The sequence below is a fragment of the Balaenoptera borealis genome (genome assembly GCF_965194805.1).
Source record: "Balaenoptera borealis genome assembly, chromosome: 15".
In the NCBI taxonomy this organism is placed as follows: Eukaryota; Metazoa; Chordata; class Mammalia; order Artiodactyla; family Balaenopteridae; genus Balaenoptera; species Balaenoptera borealis.
The window spans coordinates 70,556,035-70,572,499 of record NC_138871.1 but is presented as its reverse complement, the minus strand read 5'-3'; the positions used below and the strand labels follow the sequence as shown (position 1 = coordinate 70,572,499).

Genomic DNA, 16,465 nt, shown 5'->3' with positions numbered 1-16,465 from the left:
CTGGACCCATTCATCACTGAAAATGGACCAACCAACCTGATGGCAAGGCAGTATGAAACATACTCAACCTGGTTCCTGGCACAAGTCTATGTCATGAGAAAAGAAGGGGGGTTGGAGAGACTGCTTTTGATTACAAAAAATTTAAGACAAAATAACGACATGTAATATATGGATTTGTTTGGATCCTGATTCAACAGTAAAAACCTGCTTTTGAGACAATCGAGGAAATTTGATTATGGATTGGACAATAAGGAAGAGTTTAATAAGTGTAATGACGTGGTAAGCTTCCATATTTTTTAGAGACATACTGACGTTTGGAGGAGTAAAACGATATAATGACTGGGATTTGCTCTAATACAACTTCAGCAAGGAAAAAAAGGGAAACAAAAAGCGTATGTGGCAAATCTTGGTAATTACTACATTTGGTGATGGGGATTCTTTGTATAGTTCACTGTACTTCTATGCTGCTTGAAATTTTTCAATAAAACAAACACACACACACAAAATGGATACTCTAACATTTTTTTTAGGCTAACCACAATGGTTAGACTCTCACAACCTGGACCCAATCCAACCTACGTTAGCAGCTGTATCACTAATTGTCCACATAAGCCGTGGTTCTAGCTTTACCACACTACTTGGCACTTTGGAATTGGCCAGTCACTTTAAAGCCTATTCTGTAGTCTGTTTAAGTTATTTCCTCTGTTGATCTGCATTCTCATTCTTTTCCAACTGGGAAACTTCTTATCCTTCAAGACTAGGTCAGATGTTACCTGTGAAGTCTTCTCCAACCTCACTAGATCTCCTGGCAACATCCTGGGTTGCTTCCAATGAACTCTGTTCATACTACTAGTAGAATGTATCTCATACTGTAGATATCATCTGTCTTCCTCCATCATGATGAGTACTCCTTAATGGCAGATAGCATAAAAATTACGGGCACAGTCTCTAGATCCAGAATGCCTGAGATCACATGCCGGTTTAGTTAGTGTTACCTTGGGCAAGTAACTTAACCTCTCTGTGCCCCAGTTTTCTCATCTATAAAATCACACTTCATAGAGTGGTATTAATCTTCCTAAATGGATAAGAAAGGGACTACAACAGTTTATGACACACAGTAAACACTCAATACTAAAGATACAAAATATTAATATATTAATGTGTAACTATTTAATATAAATATCAACATATTGGTTTAACTTAAATATTAATGTAATAATAACACTAAAATACTAAGGATAGGACTCTTATTTGTCCTTATTATACTTTTCCTCATATCTAGCTCAGTGTATGGCACATAGATGCTCAATAAATGGTTGATGACTTGGATAGTTTTTGGTCTCCATACTGACCTTCACTTTGGCCCCAAAGCACTGGCATGCAGGTTGGTAGCAGGTGCTAAGAGGGGCTGGAGAGTCTGGACTCCTAACCTAAGCGGTGGCGATGCTAAAAGAGATAAAAGGCAGCAGAGTTGCTAAGTGTAGGGAGTATGTCATTTATTGACCCTGCGTTCCCCCACTCACTGGTCACTACTCTTGACTCGCAGCACAACAGGTACAGAACTGCAAGGGATCATGCCCAGCTCCGTGATCACCAGATCCACCAGTTCTGGGGGGGTCACATCATAGACCAGATTCAACAACCGTAGGGACGAGTGGTTCTGCCAGTCAGCCAGGGCCACACGTTCTCCTCGCTCACACAGCAGATCGTCAGGGTCATCTGCAATGGGAGGTGTACCCTTTTACGTACTTTTAAAAAATAAGCTGTGGGCTTCCCTTGTGGCACAGTGGTTAAGAATCCACCTGCCAATGCAGGGGACACGGGTTCGAGCCCTGGTCCGGGAAGATCCCACATGCTGCGGAGCAACTAAGCCCGTGCGCCACAACTACTGCGCCTGCGCTCTAGAGCCCATGAGCCACAACTACTGGAGTCCGCACACCTAGAGCCCGTGTCCGCAATGAGAAGCCCGCGCACCGCAATGAAGAGTAACCCCCACTCGCCGCAACTAGAGAAAACACGCGCACAGCAACGAAGACCCAACGCAGCCAAAAATAAATAAATAAAATAAATTTATAAAAAAATAAAAATAAAAAATAAGTTGTACTTCAACCTCCCCTCTCCCTCCCAAATCTTCTCAGGTCCCTGGAACCTTCTCTCCTGCCCTCCTGGGCCTCCTTACCTAGCTCATTAGAGACAAAGGCATCAGTCTGCACACGCTCACAAAACTTGTATGTTTCACAGCAGACCAACACTGGCACATTATGGGCCCGTGCCACCAGGGCCAGCTGTGCTGTCCCTACCCGTGACATCACAGACCCATTGGCCAGGAGTGCATGAGCTCCCAACAGCACCTTAGAAACCTATTTTGGAGAGTAGAGAGGAGGAAAAAAAATGTCATGTGTGACCAGTGCAGAATAAGTTTCCCAACTCTTACCCAGGACAGCAATATTAAGGCAATGGGTAACAAATCTTAATAAAGGCTCTTGGAAAACACCTGACCATTGATTCACCGCACCACCCACAGGAACACTAAACTCTTTTGCCCTGTTCCCTCTCAGCGGCTACTAGTTTAATATAAGGTTCTCGCAATAGCTAGACATGCTGTATAACATGCTGTAGATGCTTCTCCTACTAAATACAAACACAGCTGTATAATTCTAGTATTTCTAGACAATTGCAATGTTGGGAAGGCCAGACTATGTCTATACTACTATACCCTTTTACTCCAACTTTGGAGTCCTTTTCCTCTGCCCTCACCTCTGGGAGCACATAGGAAGCTGCAGGAATCAGCAGGTAGGAGGCAGGGACCCCAGCACGGACCAGAGAACGTAGCGTGTGCTTTCCCTCCAGCCGTGGCCGGCTGTCCACCACTACCACCCGAAACCGCCGGCCATTAGCCCAAGCCTCCTGAAGAATTCGTGATACCAGAGATGAGCTGGAGTGAATGGAGAGGAGGATTCAGTTATAAATGTCACTGACTGATGGTCAGCTCATTCCTAAAGGGCAAAGGGGCAGTTCCTTCTTCAAATCACTTCACTCCCCAATTTTCTCTGTCATAGCGTCTGGCCCATACCATCCATATACCAGGATCACATCTCCATTACTGATCTTCTCATAAGCATAGCGTGAGATTGCGTCAGCTGCAAGCACAATCTTCTCTCGCACGTATCGATCAATGGCTTCTCGAAGTTCTGACTTGGCCTAAATGGAGCAAGATACTTATGGAACAAGAAATGAACACAACTTTCCCTTTGATTATCATGCTGGATGCTTGAATATGCATATAATGACAGGCCTAAAGGGGGCCAAGGTCAGACAGACCAACCACCTCCTTAACCCTTGACCAGGCAGACCAGAGAGTTGCCCCTCTGGGAGTCCCGAACATGTTTCCAGCTCTATCCCCCAGGTGCATGCCTTGCTCATTCCTCATACTCATCACCTCCTCTTCCCGCTTGGAGCTGCTCACACCCGTGATCTCCTTGTTAAGGAACTTGATGGCGTTGTACATGCTCGCAGACAGGGGACGGCACTGAGTCAGGAAGCTACAACAACAACACCTTGCATCTGTGCAACTCTTCACAGCTCACAAAGCTTTCACATTTAAAAACATTTTTTTGAAAAGAAAACAGAAAAATGAAAATAGAGATAGAAGAGCAAGAAAAAGGGTCCAAGAAAAGGACTGAGCAAGGTGGGGTGGGAGTGGATGTGCAGTGGTCATCCTTACCTGAAGTAGGGCTTTAGTTTATTCACTAAGTCCCTTGACAGTTCTTCATTGGGAGGTGTGGTGTAGTCCTGAATCACCTGTAGGGTACACAAGTTGATCAGCAAAATGTGCCCTAACAAAAGTCTCTGAAAGGGGGATAGGGTAAGCTTCTCTGAGAATAGTCTTCTGAGGGTAGAGTCATTCCTTCTTCCCCCCAGAGATTACTCTGGGTGAGAAAAGCTGGGGTAGCGTTGGGGAAGGTGAGGCTGGATCATAAGAGGTAACAAGATGGGACATACCTGCTGCAAGGCATGAAGCAGGGCAATGCACCGGGCATTGGAGCCACTGACCAGGCCCTGGGAGTACTGCAGGCCGAGTCGCACCATGGCTGGGTGGATCACAGAGGATGGGATGCTGATGGGATGGCGGTGTCACACACTTTGCAAGGGAACTTGAGCACCTACCGCCCACCTGCCCCTGATGAAAAGAAACCTCCTTCACTCGCACAGACACCCCCATTTCCTCTAGAGTTCTGCCTTGTGTTCATGCTTCTTTCCACAGATCCAACCTCAAGTTTCCAGTCACTTTCAAATCAGAATTACTAAAACTCCTCATGCTTAAAAATTATGACAATTTCATAAGCTCCTACCTCATAAACTGGGTCAGAGAGTTTTGTCTGCTGTACTGGGGTAGGTGGGAGAAGAGACTGACTTTGGATCCATAATCCTTTCGTGTAGGAACCTTGACAAAACAGGGGAACAGGACCAAGGGCCTAGAGTTTAAAACTGTGCGATAATTCTGGGAAGGAAGAAGATGGTGAGCCAAATACCCATCCTTTTCCAGGGTCTCACTTCGCCCCGAGCACCTTTCCTCCCTCTATTCCATCTCCCTAGGCTCTTTCTGGCCACACACCAAACCCACTTCCTACCTGCTGCCGTTCTGGTTTTTTAACAAGCCTTCTCAGAAGCGTGGGGTTATCAACCTGACTATGCTCGGGTAGACGCTTCACTCCTAGAAGATAACAATCGTGTTTTCAAGACACTGTAAGTGATAATGAGAAATCTGCTTTCGGGGCATAAGGGACATCGAGAAAGATTTGAGAGAGAGACGGAAAAAAACAGGAGAAAAGAGTAGAAAAAGAAACGGGTAGGATGAGGTTAAGGAGAGAATTGTGAACTCTGGGAACCAAGGTGAAAATTGGGAGCTATTTTACTGTGGGGAAGCCTGAGCTAACATAGGCATTTGAATCAACAGAGGTCTTGAAGTGAAGATACCTGAAGGCATTTCTCCAGCTGTGCTGGGGCAGGCCTGAGGAGGTGGCCCTCCTTGGTCCCCTTTTCTTGCCTGCTTCAGGGCCCGCTCAGCCTCCTGCTTGGCCCGCCTTTCAGCTCGAAGTTCAGCCTTACTCCGACCTGCTGGAACTTTCTCCTTGGCACTGCCCAACTGACTGTCCAGTCCAGGCAGGTCTTTGGTCGGGCCTGCTAAAGATAGAAGGAAGAGGTGCCCAAGCCCCAGGTAGGTAATAGCTATGCCCCAACCAAAGCTTCTTTTCCTGTTTATCTAAACTTTTTCCCTTTTCACTTGTTCAAACCAACTTTGTCCTGTCTCCCCCTCTTCTCTCCCACCACATCCCTTTACCAGCTCCACACCCCGGCCCTTTAAAAAAGCCCCCGCACCTTGACAATGGGCTGCAGATACAGCAGAGCCAGTTTCTGGTTCTGCCCCCTTTTCCTCCTTCCGTTTCTTCTTCTGCTGTTTCTTTTCCTTCCGAAGCTGCAGCTTTTCTTCTTGGGTCATCTCCCTCCCCCCTGCCTAAGACACAGACATAGAACACTGCTCTTCCCCAACAATTCCAAAAATGAATAAACACTACTGGATACTTACTAGTCTCCCACAGGATTCCTAATCCTTCCTAAGTCTCAGCAGCTACCTGTTATGAGCTTAGAGCCCACAGGAATCTCCTGCAAGTCACAGTCACATTAGCATTAGGGCTGAAAAAGCTCTGTAAAATCTCTTGGCTTTACCAAGAAATAAAGTGAAACGGGGATGAAGACTGGGGAGGAATGAAGTTGACACGGCCTCCTGCGTACCGCCTGACAGGCGGCTAGGGAGGGCACCCGCACTTACCCCAGGCCGAGGAACAAGCTCCGCCTTCATCCCAGATCCCGAGTCTGCATCAGAAAACAGGGCACAAAGTGAACCAGAGAGGCTCCGGGAGGGTTTGCGGGGACACGTACTCGGCGCTGCTAGCTGCTGGGTCTGCATGACCACGCGTCCGCCACCAGGCGGGAGGTGAGCCGGGGATCGGCGTGGGGTACGCAGTGCGCGGCAGGATCAAAGGGAAGGGGGGCGGGGGAAGGAGGGAGCACGCACACCTCTCAGAGGAACAAGCCCTTACGCGGCAAGGAGTGCGCCCGAGGCAGTGCGGAACAGAGTCCGGCGTGGCGCGGCAACCGAACGACGGGGCCCAGAGCTACTCAGGGCCCATCAGTAGCCATCCGGGGCCCGTGCGCTCGCGTACCTGTTTGTGCGCCCGGCCCTTCACTCACCCTCGCGAACAGCCACGGCCACGGCAGCCATCATCCTCCGTCCTAGGCTCCGCCCGCCTGGGTCACAGGGACTACAGCGCCCCCTGGGCCGACAGCCTCGGCGCGCAGCCCCAACCGGACTACAAGCCCCGAAGTGCTCTGGGGCTCTGCCCCTGGCTACGGGTCGCGATAAGGGCCTTCTCAGCTTCGGGCTCCCAATCCCGGCTGTCGGCTCTTGCCCTTTAGACTACAGTTCCCAGGATGCCGGGGGCGCTGCGCCCCAGAGCGGACGTTCCCAGCCCTTCCCATCTCTGATCGCAAGTCCCCCGCAAAATGGCGAGCGAGGCTGCGGGGACGCGCTGAGGAGCGGAGGCGAGCGTGCAAAGCCGCTGTGGCCCTCACAGTCCGGACCCGGCCGGGCCCTGCCGCAGGGAACATGCACTTTTCCATTCCTGAAACCGAGTCCCGCAGCGGGGACAGCGGCGGCTCCGCCTACGTGGTGAGGAGCGGCCGGAGCCCGGCCGGGCAGGGGCGGGGATAACGGGCCGGAGCCCTCTCCGAGCGGCCTCCGAAGTCTGGCCGCCACTTTTCGGGCCTGGTCACAGGCCGCCGAGTCCCGACGGCCTCGCTGGGAGCTTATATTACGTCTCAGATTCATCCAAAGGTCGCCCCAGCTCCTGTAGGTCCTTTGTTCAGCCGCATCGCCTACCCCGGCTGGGCCGTGGCTACTCTGGTGGGCGTCCCTGGCCTCTTGGGGAGGAAGACTGCAGCCTGAGCGCCCGGGTTTACCCCGACTGGTCCTTCTGCTTTGGGACCTGGCTCTGGGGAAAATCGACTGGCCACCTTTGGAAGATCTCGGCGCGTTGCTCAGGCGGAGCTGTGGCAGGCAACTTCCGGCCAGGGTTCTCAAGCCCCGCCAAAATGGCGAGCTAGGCGAGCGACCCTAAACAAGACCGCGACCCTAAACTGCTTGCCTGCTTTTGTGTCCTCAGGCCTATAACATTCACGTGAATGGAGTCCTGCACTGTCGGGTGCGCTACAGCCAACTCCTGGGGCTGCACGAGCAGGTGGGACTAGCACCCCTGCCTTGAGGCAGCTTCAAGCCCTTTTCTACACCTGGGCATCAGTGTCTCCATTTCCGTCCTCGTCGCTTTCCCGTAGGCTGTAGTTCCCCTTTAATCACTGCCACAAGGAAGGATTTGGTGCTTTATCTTATCGTCTGACATTTCCGGGGAACTCCCAGGAAGCTTAATGTCTGCCACTAACTGCTCCTCCCTATACTCACATACTCCCTCCTTTCTCCTCTGTCCCCATCTTACACAGCCTGTACACTGCCTGTGCCTGTGCATGGAGAAAACGACAACCCTACCCCCTACGCTGCCAAAGCACTTTCCTTCTCTCATCTGAGCTGCAACTTGAAATTCTTTTCCTTGCTCATATTGATACAAACCATTCACCAGTTTCTGTGTTCCTTGACTCACCTGAGCGGGTGTAGCTGTTCCAGTTATCCTTATGTGTCTGTGATGTAATGTTTCTCTGTTATCCTCACCAGATTCTGAGCTCTGTATTTAACTCGGTACAGAGTCCTGGTTTTACTGATAACTAGTTTTGCAACCCTGAGCAAGTTACCTGATTTCTTTGGGCCTCAACTTGTACAACTGAAAAATGGAGTCATTGATCTGCAAAGTCCCTTTAAGTCCTAAAATACTTCGTGAATATATTTAGCTGTTACTTAACTGTGCACATAAACTTTCCTTACAAAGCCCTTTGCTTCCTGTGAGGGTTCAATGAACACAGCTTTGCTAGATAATCAAGGGTCTCCCTAGGCCCTGGCCCTATACAAACCCTTCCCACACTGTGGAGGGACTGACTTGTACACTGTAAGATTGGAAAGAACATATATCTAGGACAGAGGAACGGCTCCCTTGGGATGCTGCCCCTGCCAAAGGAATGATTTCCTGGATGACCAGGGTAGATAGGGGAGCAGGGACTAAGGAAAGGGAAGGGGAGCCCTAGAGAACATTATGAATGTGGATTGCCTCTTCTCATTTGCTATGTTTATGTGAAGAGTTGTATCTCTTTCTCCAAATAGCTTCGGAAGGAATATGGGGCCAATGTGCTTCCTGCATTTCCCCCAAAGAAGCTTTTCTCTCTGACACCCGCTGAGGTAGAACAGAGGAGAGAGCAGTTAGAGAAGTACATGCAAGCTGGTGAGTGGTTGGAGGGAACTTTAGGCTGACTCTGTTGAGGACTATGGAGAGAGACTTAAAACAGCTGATTTTATAGAAGGTCCTGAAGGAATCTGTAGATCTGGGAAGCCTATTGTTTTATCTATTATTTAATTAGCAAAAGTAAATAGCATTCAAGGATGTTCTAATATCTAGGTACCAGCAAAGCAATTTGGGCACTGACATCTATGAGAAATACTAATATAGCACTAACTAGTCTTAAAGCAGTTTCGATCGGCGGGGAGAACTTAATTTGTATCTGATGTGCTTTAGATGAACATTATTTTTCCCTAGTTCTATAGACTGGACTCAACTAGATGGTAGCCAAGGGTGGGGCAGGTGAAGAATTTATGCAAACAGTGAGTGAGGTGAGGCCAGTTGGGAGATGTGACAAGCCACCATCAGCCCAGGAAAGGGGACCTGGGGGGCCTGCCAAAAAGAGAACTGGGGGGATCCAAGAGGGAATCATAAGTTATTAGAACATCATTCTCTTGTCCCCACAGTTCGGCAAGACCCATTGCTTGGGAGCAGTGAGACCTTTAATAGTTTCCTGCGTCGGGCGCAACAGGTAAGGTTTTGGATGGGACCAAGATTTAAGGGAAGCACCTTCCTGCAGGGCCACATCATTTTAATGAGGTGGGTACAGAGGAGCCATCCTGGCACCTTTCTGTATGGAATGGGGCTTCTGCTCTACCAGTGAAATCAAGGAAACCCAGTCTATAATTAAACAGCTGAGAATAAAGTCACCAGAGGGACCTACAATACAACATAGTTGGGAAGGGTCAGAGCTGGACGCTGGGCATGTTGTTAACAAGGCGCCTCCCATTCCCGTGTATGCTCACAACCAGGAGACACAGCAGGTCCCAACAGAAGAGGTCTCCTTGGAAGTGCTGCTTAGCAACGGGCAGAAAGTTCTGGTCAATGTGCTAACTTCAGATCAGACTGAGGATGTCCTGGAGGTGAGGCGCTTGTTCTGCACTGCCCCTCCTCCCCCTGCACCCCAGGTTCCCAGGCTTGGGGTGACTGGAACCATCCAGCATGATGAGCTGTATTTCCTTCCCTATCCCTAGGCTGTGGCTGCAAAGCTGGATCTTCCAGATGACTTGATCGGATACTTTAGTCTCTTTCTAGTTCGAGAAAAAGAGGATGGAGCCTTTTCGTGTGAGTTTGTCTGGACTTTACAGCTTCCCTCTGTTTCCACTAGTGAATTTGCCTGTCTCCCCCAAGAATGTGGCATTTCCCCAGGGCTTCTCTCTTGATTTCCCTCCCCTGAGTTTCATGACATTTTCTTTTTCTTTTCTTTCTTTTTTTTTTTTTTATAAACCCACAGTTGTACGGAAGTTGCAAGAGTTTGAGCTGCCTTATGTGTCTGTTGCCAGTCTTCGGAGTCAAGAGTATAAGATTGTGCTAAGGAAGAGGTCAGGGCTGGGCTTGGAGGAGGGAGAGGGTGCTGGACTGGATTATGGGGCCACGTATTGAGACAGAATAATCTGGATAAGGGGGTAGTGCTGGGTGTTTCTACCAGGCCTCCCAAGCTTCCTCCAGCTGTATCGCCATTAGCCCCATAGTTCCAGATTGCTCCGGTTTTGCCCCTTTTCCATTCTGCCTCTTGCCTTCCCCCAGCTTAGCCCCATTACCCCTTTCCACCCCTTGGCCTCACAGTTATTGGGACTCTGCCTATGATGACGATGTCATGGAGAACCGGGTTGGCCTGAACCTGCTTTATGCTCAGGTGAGCTTGGAGCTGCCTCAGAACCCTTCCCCTGAAAATGGCTCTGGTGTCCCTCTGCCAAGAAAACTCCTTTCGTATCTTTACTGCCAGTTCATGGGGAAGTTTCTAGAATACTCTCAGGGCATATGGCACAACCTCTACTCTCCCTGCTTTGTAAGCTGATATGGTCAAGGACTCAACTGCGAAGAGCTTGCTCAAATGTGGGGCTAGGGGTCAGGCTGGACAGAGGTAACTGGACGCTCTGGATCTCTGACTGGGAGCCCCGAACCCCCCACCCCTTGTCTCCGCTGTAGACAGTATCAGACATTGAGCGTGGGTGGATCCTAGTCACCAAGGAGCAGCACCGGCAGCTCAAATCACTGCAAGAGAAGGTCTCCAAGAAGGAGGTGAGCCCTGCCTCCCTGTCTCCCTCCAAGGGGTTGCTTCCTCTGGGCTGTCCCACTTCCCCTCCTGACCCGTCCCGCGTGCTGACTGGGTTTCAGTTCCTGCGTCTGGCCCAGACACTGCGGCACTATGGCTACTTGCGCTTCGATGCCTGTGTGGCTGACTTCCCGGAGAAGGACTGTCCGGTGGTGGTGAGCGCAGGCAACAGTGAGCTCAGCCTCCAGCTCCGCCTGCCTGGCCAGCAACTCCGTGAAGGCTCCTTCCGGGTCACCCGCATGCGGTGCTGGCGGGTCACCTCCTCTGTGAGTTGGGGTAGGAGGGGGAGACCTTGGGGATGGAGGCCCGGCAAGCCTTGAGCTTCAGGAATGGGCTGGAGTGGGTCAGGGAGAGGCACATCGGTCAGAATGAGCTCAGCCTAATTCTTACCCTTCCTCTCCCAGGTGCCACTGCCCAGTGGAGGCACAAGCAGCCCAGGTCGGGGCCGGGGTGAGGTGCGCCTGGAACTGGCTTTTGAATACCTCATGAGCAAGGACCGGCTACAGTGGGTCACCATCACCAGCCCCCAGGTGTGAGCCCACCCTCAGGCCTCCTCTGGAGCCCATTGCACCGTCTCTCTTAGATACCCAAGTCTAGGGCTTCCAGGACTCCATGTGAGTGGGAGCCCTTGTCTTAGGGGTGCTGGGCTCAGGATGACCACTCTAGTCAGGCTGAGCTCTCTCCTTGCCCTCAGGCTATCATGATGAGCATCTGCTTGCAGTCCATGGTAGATGAACTGATGGTGAAGAAATCCGGCGGCAGCATCAGGAAGGTAAGCGGCAAGCGGGGACCAAGCAGCTGAGCGGTTGTGCTCTCCCTGCCTTTTGTCCTAGGTGTGACGCCTCTCCTGAGAGGGAGGGGAAGGGATTGGGATTCCAGAGGGAGTGGCCAGCCCTTATCAGCACCTCATGTCTCCATCCCCAGATGCTACGCCGGCGGGTGGGGAGCACCCTGAGACGCTCAGACAGCCAGCAAGCAGTGAAGTCCCCACCGCTGCTTGTAAGTACTACTCCCTGGTCAGTCCCCCAGCCCCCAGGCCTTGTGTCACCTCCCCAGTGAGGTCTCTGACACCTCTGCCTCCTCCTCCCTAGGAGTCACCTGATGCCAGCCGGGAGTCCATGGTCAAACTCTCAGTGAGTTTCCCACGAGGGTTGGTGAGGTTGGTGTTTGTAGGGGACCTTAGGGAGGCTTGAGCCCTCTGACCCCGACCCTGCCTTTATTACAGAGCAAGCTGAGTGCCGTGAGCTTGCGGGGGATTGGCACTCCCAGCACAGATGCCAGTGCCAGTGATGTCCATGGCAATTTCGCCTTTGAGGGCATTGGAGACGAGGATCTGTGATCTCCAGAGCTTGGATGTCAGCCCTCTACCCTGGAGGAGTGTTCAGAAACTTGCCCTGTGCCTGTATTCCCCAAACTGGGGTCTTTTTCTTCGTATCGTCCCCTTTTCTCCTCGGCCAGGGGCCTCCTAACCTGCCTTCCCTTCCCCTCCCCAGGGCTGGCTATACAAAGGATCGCTCAGAGCTGGCCTTCAATGCCAAATTAGCATTTAGTATTTTGCACAAAGTCCACGGGACCATGGCTACCTGCCTGGGGAGGAACCACAACTCCCCCCAGGCTGCTTCTGGCTTCTCGGGGCCATGAGCCAAGGGGATGGGCAGAGGTCTGTGTATGGTCTGGCCCAGCTCCCCGTCATTAAACTCAGCCTGATTGCTGCCTACCTCTGGTTCCCTCTCACTGCCCCTGCTCCCCCCGTCACAGCATGGACTGCTGTGCTAAGGGTGAGGCCGAGCCGTGCTTGCCACTGGCGACTCAGCATAGACGTGGCTTTGTTAGTGTTTCCTTTATTATAAAGCACTGAAATAAGTTAAATAGACAGGTGTGAGGCTGGACAGTCCCCCAGCCAGTTCATCCATCACCCCTGGGAGCAGTGGAGGTGGATACAGGGCCCTTCTCACTGAGCTTATGAAGTCGCATCAGTCAAGGCAAGGCCCCCTGGTCCATATGGGCCCCCCGCCCATGGGGTTTGGACTGGTCCGTATAGTGCCTAGGTTAGTCTGTGTGGAGCCCCTGGCCAGCGGGGGAGGAAGGAAAAGGTGGCTTCTGGTCCATCTGTATAAAACATACAGGAGGGTCAGGGCTAATCCATAGAGCCCTAGGGGAGAAGGACCTAGTTCAGGGTGAGTCTGTATGGAGAGCTCGGCTACCAGTGGCACCCAGGGCTGTTGGGCCCCGAGAGCTCAAAACAGAGGGGGGACTGTGAGGTGGGGCCCAGCCCTCAGTGGCAGAGAGGCCAGGCCCTCCTGCCCCACCGTGGCCGTGCACCTTCTGGTGGCGTTTGTAGTTGTCCCAGTGGCCCGTGGTATAGGCGCAGGTGGCACAGCGGAAGGGCTTCTCGCCGGTGTGCCGCAGCATGTGGCGTTTGAGGTTCATGCTCTGGTTGCAGCTGTAGTTGCAAAGGCTACACCGAAAAGGTTTGTCCCCAGAGTGGATTCGACCGTGACGCTTGAGGTTGGCCAGGTTGCCACAGGCATAGGGGCAGAGGGGGCACTTGTAGGGCTTCTCTCCTGTGTGGACACGCTGGTGCCGTTTCAGGTTATCCAGATGAGCAGAGGCATAAGGACAGCGGGCACAGCGGAAGGGCTTCTCGCCACTGTGCGTCTTCATGTGCCGAGCCAAGTGGTTGGGATAGTGAGTGGCAAAGGGGCAGAGGCTACAGGCAAAGCCTTTGTCACTGGGGCCCTGGGGTCCACCACTGGCACCACTTCCAGTCTCTCCTCGCATGCAGCGCCCACACATGGCTGCTCCCAGCCGACTACCCTCCCCCTCTTCCAGCTCTTGTCCACAGTTCCGGCAGGTCCAAGGGAACAGCAGCTCTGGCAGTGGTTCTGATCCAGTCCCACATAGGCCTTCCCCTTCACCCCTCAGCTGCCCACAGTCCGGCAGGAAACTGGCACCACCTGGTGGCACATGGAGGCTCAAATCTGGAAGCAGCAGGGCATCTGTAGAGACAATGAAACCTGGGCTATGAATCCAAGTACCCCTAAGGCCACCCACCCACGTCCGAGGTTCTTTGGTCCCTGGCTTTTTACCTTCAGGTCGCCGGGGCACTGCCCCCTCCTGCTCTGTGGGACTGGGAGGCCGGGCAGGACGTGGAGCACAGCAGCGGAAGCCACAGGTCGGGCAGGGAGGAGTGGGGGGCCCCGCGTGGGTGCGCTGATGCCGCCTCAGGTTGCCCAGGCTGCTGCAGGCAAAGGGGCAGTGGGGACAGCGGTAGGGCTTCTCGCCAGTGTGGGTGCGAGTATGTCGCGTCAGGTTGACGAGCTGGGCTGAGGCGTAGGGGCAGCGGCCACAGCGGAACGGCTTCTCCCCGCTGTGTGTCTGCATGTGCCGCTTCAGGTGGCTCGAGTAGTGGGACACGAAGGCGCAGAGGCGGCATGAGTATAGTAGCCGTGGGGCCAGCGGGGGCCCCCCACCCGGCCCTCCTGCCCCACAACACGGCCCCTCACCTGTGGGCCCCCCACACAGCTGGCAGGCTGGGCCTGGCCTCTCACCCCTGGCCTCCCCTGGACCCCTGGCTGGCTCCTCAACTTCACTCTCCGCACTTAGTGCCCGGCCGCCCCCAGACTCGTCGTCGCTCAGCCCATAGGGAAGCCCAGGCCTGGCCCCCAGAGAGTCTCCTGGTGAGACAGACATGAGAAGAGACATCAACACAGGCTAGGAACAGACTCCAAACTCCCTTTCTCACTTGTGGTCTCCCCACTTCGGGGGCTCCACCCTTCTCTTCAATTCAATGATCCTAAAAATTCAACACAAATCATCTACCTCCAAGTCTGGACTAACCTAGTGATGACAGAGTTGTACATAGGACCAATGAATGGAAAAAGATCAAGGGCTCACAGTGGACCACAGACTGAAATGAATCAATAATTAAATAATTAACTGATTCTTGGGATAAGAAAGTAAAAATACACAAGGCAGAGACCTGATACCTTTTTTCTAGTGCCTCTATCAGTAAGGACTCTTAGTTTTTATTTTATAATCACCTCCATACTATCTCAAGAGGCAAAATTTGGAGGGAAGAGGAAACAGTAACGCATGTAATACCACTTATAAGCCTAAAGGATGGATTCTCTTTTATATGGATTCCCTCAATGACTTTCAAAATCATCCTTCAAAAGTGGCATTAGTGGATAGGTAGTGCAGCAAACTAGGATGGGGTGATGCTAAGATCACAGGGAAGAGGAATGTGGAAGGATATTTGAGGGCAGAGACTAATACCTCCATACAAGAGGAGTTTATGCTGCAGGTGAAAGGGAGTTAGATCAGCTGTAAATACTAGCTTGAATGAGGTTGCTTCCCTGAACCTCTTAAAAATAAATTCATATAAGGAATGGGCTAGGGAGCGGGATAAAGTTATTAAAAGGGCATTTACTTTTAACCAGTTGTTCCGTGTGATTCCTCTACTGTCCTATTCATACCACCTTTGAACCAGGCCCCAGAACTTGACCTCAACAAAGTGATGGACCATCAGGCAAATGAAGAAATCTAGCTCAAATCTAAACTAAACCAGCCCCAGTGGCAGGAAACGGTGTTTTGCTCACTGGCACTATACCGTAACCCGCCTCCTAAAGGCCGGGGTTCCAGCGGTCACTTCCTTAAGTAAGTCCCCCAAACCCACCTTCAGAGTCTCTCTCGAAGCCCATGAGCTGGTCGCTGTTGCCGTCACCTTCCTCCTCTTCCTCTTCTTCCTCAAATTCCAGATCCTGGCCTAGTAGCAAATCACTCTCCAATACCAGGGCCCCAGGTCCTTCGTCGAGGGAGTCTTCGGTATCCACTGAAGAGGGGAAGAGGCTTGTAGATCCTCCCTCAGGAACCGTGCCCATCATTCGCACCCGGGGAGCCAGCCCTCGCAGACCGTACTTCCCGCACTCGTAGACCCTCTCGGGTTCTGTTAGTACCTCGATGGGAAGCTAGGAGTCCAGATCGCCCACCCCATCCCTCAAGAGTCCCCCTCCACCCAGACCTGAACCCACACCACTGACCCCACCCCCGCTCCTCCCCACCTCGCAGCTCGTGACCCCTGACCCCTGACCTTTGACCCCCTCGCATTTCACGGGCTGCGGGTGGCTTTGCTTCCTTCGGGGCATCGTGACCGGCTCCAGCCCGACGCGCCTCCGGCCTGCGGCCGCCCGGCCCCGCCCCTCCCAATTCGGCCTGCCCGCCCTTCCCCTCAGGGCCCGCGGGCCGCCCCCATGCAGCGGCGCGGGCCCCGGGCAGCCCCCGGCCCTGGCCCCGGCGCCCAGCTCAGGCCGCTCCCGCCGCCGCCGCCGCCGCCGCCGCGTCCATTCATGGAGCCCCCTACCCCCGCCCTACGGAGACCAGCTGGTACCTCCGTACTCGCTTCCGCTTCCGCTGTCGCAGAGCCACACGGGACGCGTAGTCCGTGGAAAGCAGAAGCCCCGAAAGCGTCCACAGCGTGACCAGGAAGTGATTGTGACGGAAGCAAGCGGGCGAGCCAATCAGGGATCAGATGAAACCTGGCCGGTAAGGAGGGGAGGTCAAACCGGGACTCTGGCTTTAGTCTTAAGGGTTGCCTGGCCGGTCCTGACCCCTCCCTGGAGGAACAAGGAAATCGTTCCTCACCCTAGGAGGGGGTGAGGATGAGCCGCGACGCCAGGCCAGGCTGCCAGCGGCTCAGGGAGTTACCGTACCCGGCCCCCCTCTCCCTGAGTCTCACACATCACAGGCAGGCAGGTAGGTGGGCAGGTACGCGCACGCGCGCGCGCGCACACACACACACACACCACACACACACACACACCACCTCACACACCACACCACCTCACACAGGGAA

The 16,465-nt window shown here is 52.9% G+C and overlaps 3 protein-coding genes across 14 annotated transcripts; 1 reads left to right on the top strand and 2 right to left on the bottom strand.

Annotated features, from left to right (window-relative positions):
- Positions 1-1,479: 1,479 nt before the first annotated feature.
- On the bottom strand, positions 1,480-6,381 carry EIF2B4 (eukaryotic translation initiation factor 2B subunit delta). 11 transcript variants are annotated; one of them, XM_082357743.1, is made up of 13 exons: positions 6,253-6,374; positions 5,831-5,874; positions 5,380-5,515; positions 4,978-5,184; positions 4,632-4,714; positions 4,353-4,444; positions 4,003-4,117; positions 3,725-3,801; positions 3,440-3,542; positions 3,074-3,201; positions 2,758-2,935; positions 2,180-2,360; positions 1,480-1,719 (listed from the first exon to the last, which is right to left on the bottom strand). In XM_082357743.1, the coding sequence occupies exons 1-13, from the start codon at positions 6,284-6,286 to the stop codon at positions 1,520-1,522; spliced, it is 1,578 nt and encodes a 525-aa protein (XP_082213869.1). In that variant the 5' UTR covers positions 6,287-6,374; the 3' UTR covers positions 1,480-1,519. The 11 variants fall into 11 exon arrangements, with proteins under 11 accessions (XP_082213869.1, XP_082213870.1, XP_082213872.1 ...); XM_082357744.1 differs by having other exon boundaries at positions 4,978-5,181; XM_082357746.1 differs by lacking the exon at positions 6,253-6,374 and adding an exon at positions 6,225-6,243.
- A 118-nt stretch (positions 6,382-6,499) lies between these two features.
- SNX17 (sorting nexin 17) lies at positions 6,500-12,328 on the top strand. The gene is made up of 15 exons (XM_082357753.1): positions 6,500-6,730; positions 7,224-7,298; positions 8,324-8,441; positions 8,963-9,027; positions 9,308-9,418; positions 9,530-9,620; positions 9,790-9,877; positions 10,122-10,191; positions 10,485-10,577; positions 10,674-10,877; positions 11,016-11,141; positions 11,306-11,383; positions 11,536-11,610; positions 11,703-11,744; positions 11,837-12,328. The coding sequence occupies exons 1-15, from the start codon at positions 6,668-6,670 to the stop codon at positions 11,948-11,950; spliced, it is 1,413 nt and encodes a 470-aa protein (XP_082213879.1). The 5' UTR covers positions 6,500-6,667; the 3' UTR covers positions 11,951-12,328.
- Positions 12,329-12,436: 108 nt separating this feature from the next.
- Positions 12,437-16,121, bottom strand: ZNF513 (zinc finger protein 513). Of its 2 annotated transcripts, none has more exons than XM_082357751.1 (4): positions 16,001-16,121; positions 15,290-15,445; positions 13,701-14,288; positions 12,437-13,610 (listed from the first exon to the last, which is right to left on the bottom strand). In XM_082357751.1, the coding sequence occupies exons 2-4, from the start codon at positions 15,312-15,314 to the stop codon at positions 12,784-12,786; spliced, it is 1,440 nt and encodes a 479-aa protein (XP_082213877.1). In that variant the 5' UTR covers positions 15,315-15,445; positions 16,001-16,121; the 3' UTR covers positions 12,437-12,783. The 2 variants fall into 2 exon arrangements, with proteins under 2 accessions (XP_082213877.1, XP_082213876.1); XM_082357750.1 differs by lacking the exon at positions 16,001-16,121 and adding an exon at positions 15,704-15,957.
- Between the last annotated feature and the right edge of the window lie 344 nt (positions 16,122-16,465).

Coding starts and splice junctions, on each gene's coding strand:
- EIF2B4 (XM_082357739.1), bottom strand. CDS start 5,968: ATGCAGACCCAGCAGCTAGCAGCGCCGAGTACGTGTCCCCGCAAACCC. Junction 5,516..5,830: donor AGCTTGTTCCTCGGCCTGGG/GTAAGTGCGGGT, acceptor TCTGTGTCTTAG/GCAGGGGGGAGGGAGATGAC. Junction 2,936..3,073: donor GTGATCCTGGTATATGGATG/GTATGGGCCAGA, acceptor CATTCACTCCAG/CTCATCTCTGGTATCACGAA.
- SNX17 (XM_082357753.1), top strand. CDS start 6,668: ATGCACTTTTCCATTCCTGAAACCGAGTCCCGCAGCGGGGACAGCGGC. Junction 7,299..8,323: donor TCCTGGGGCTGCACGAGCAG/GTGGGACTAGCA, acceptor TTCTCCAAATAG/CTTCGGAAGGAATATGGGGC. Junction 11,611..11,702: donor TGAAGTCCCCACCGCTGCTT/GTAAGTACTACT, acceptor CCTCCTCCCTAG/GAGTCACCTGATGCCAGCCG.
- ZNF513 (XM_082357750.1), bottom strand. CDS start 15,758: ATGCCCCGAAGGAAGCAAAGCCACCCGCAGCCCGTGAAATGCGAGGGG. Junction 14,289..15,289: donor CTTCGAGAGAGACTCTGAAG/GTGGGTTTGGGG, acceptor CTGTCTCACCAG/GAGACTCTCTGGGGGCCAGG. Junction 13,611..13,700: donor AGTGCCCCGGCGACCTGAAG/GTAAAAAGCCAG, acceptor TTGTCTCTACAG/ATGCCCTGCTGCTTCCAGAT.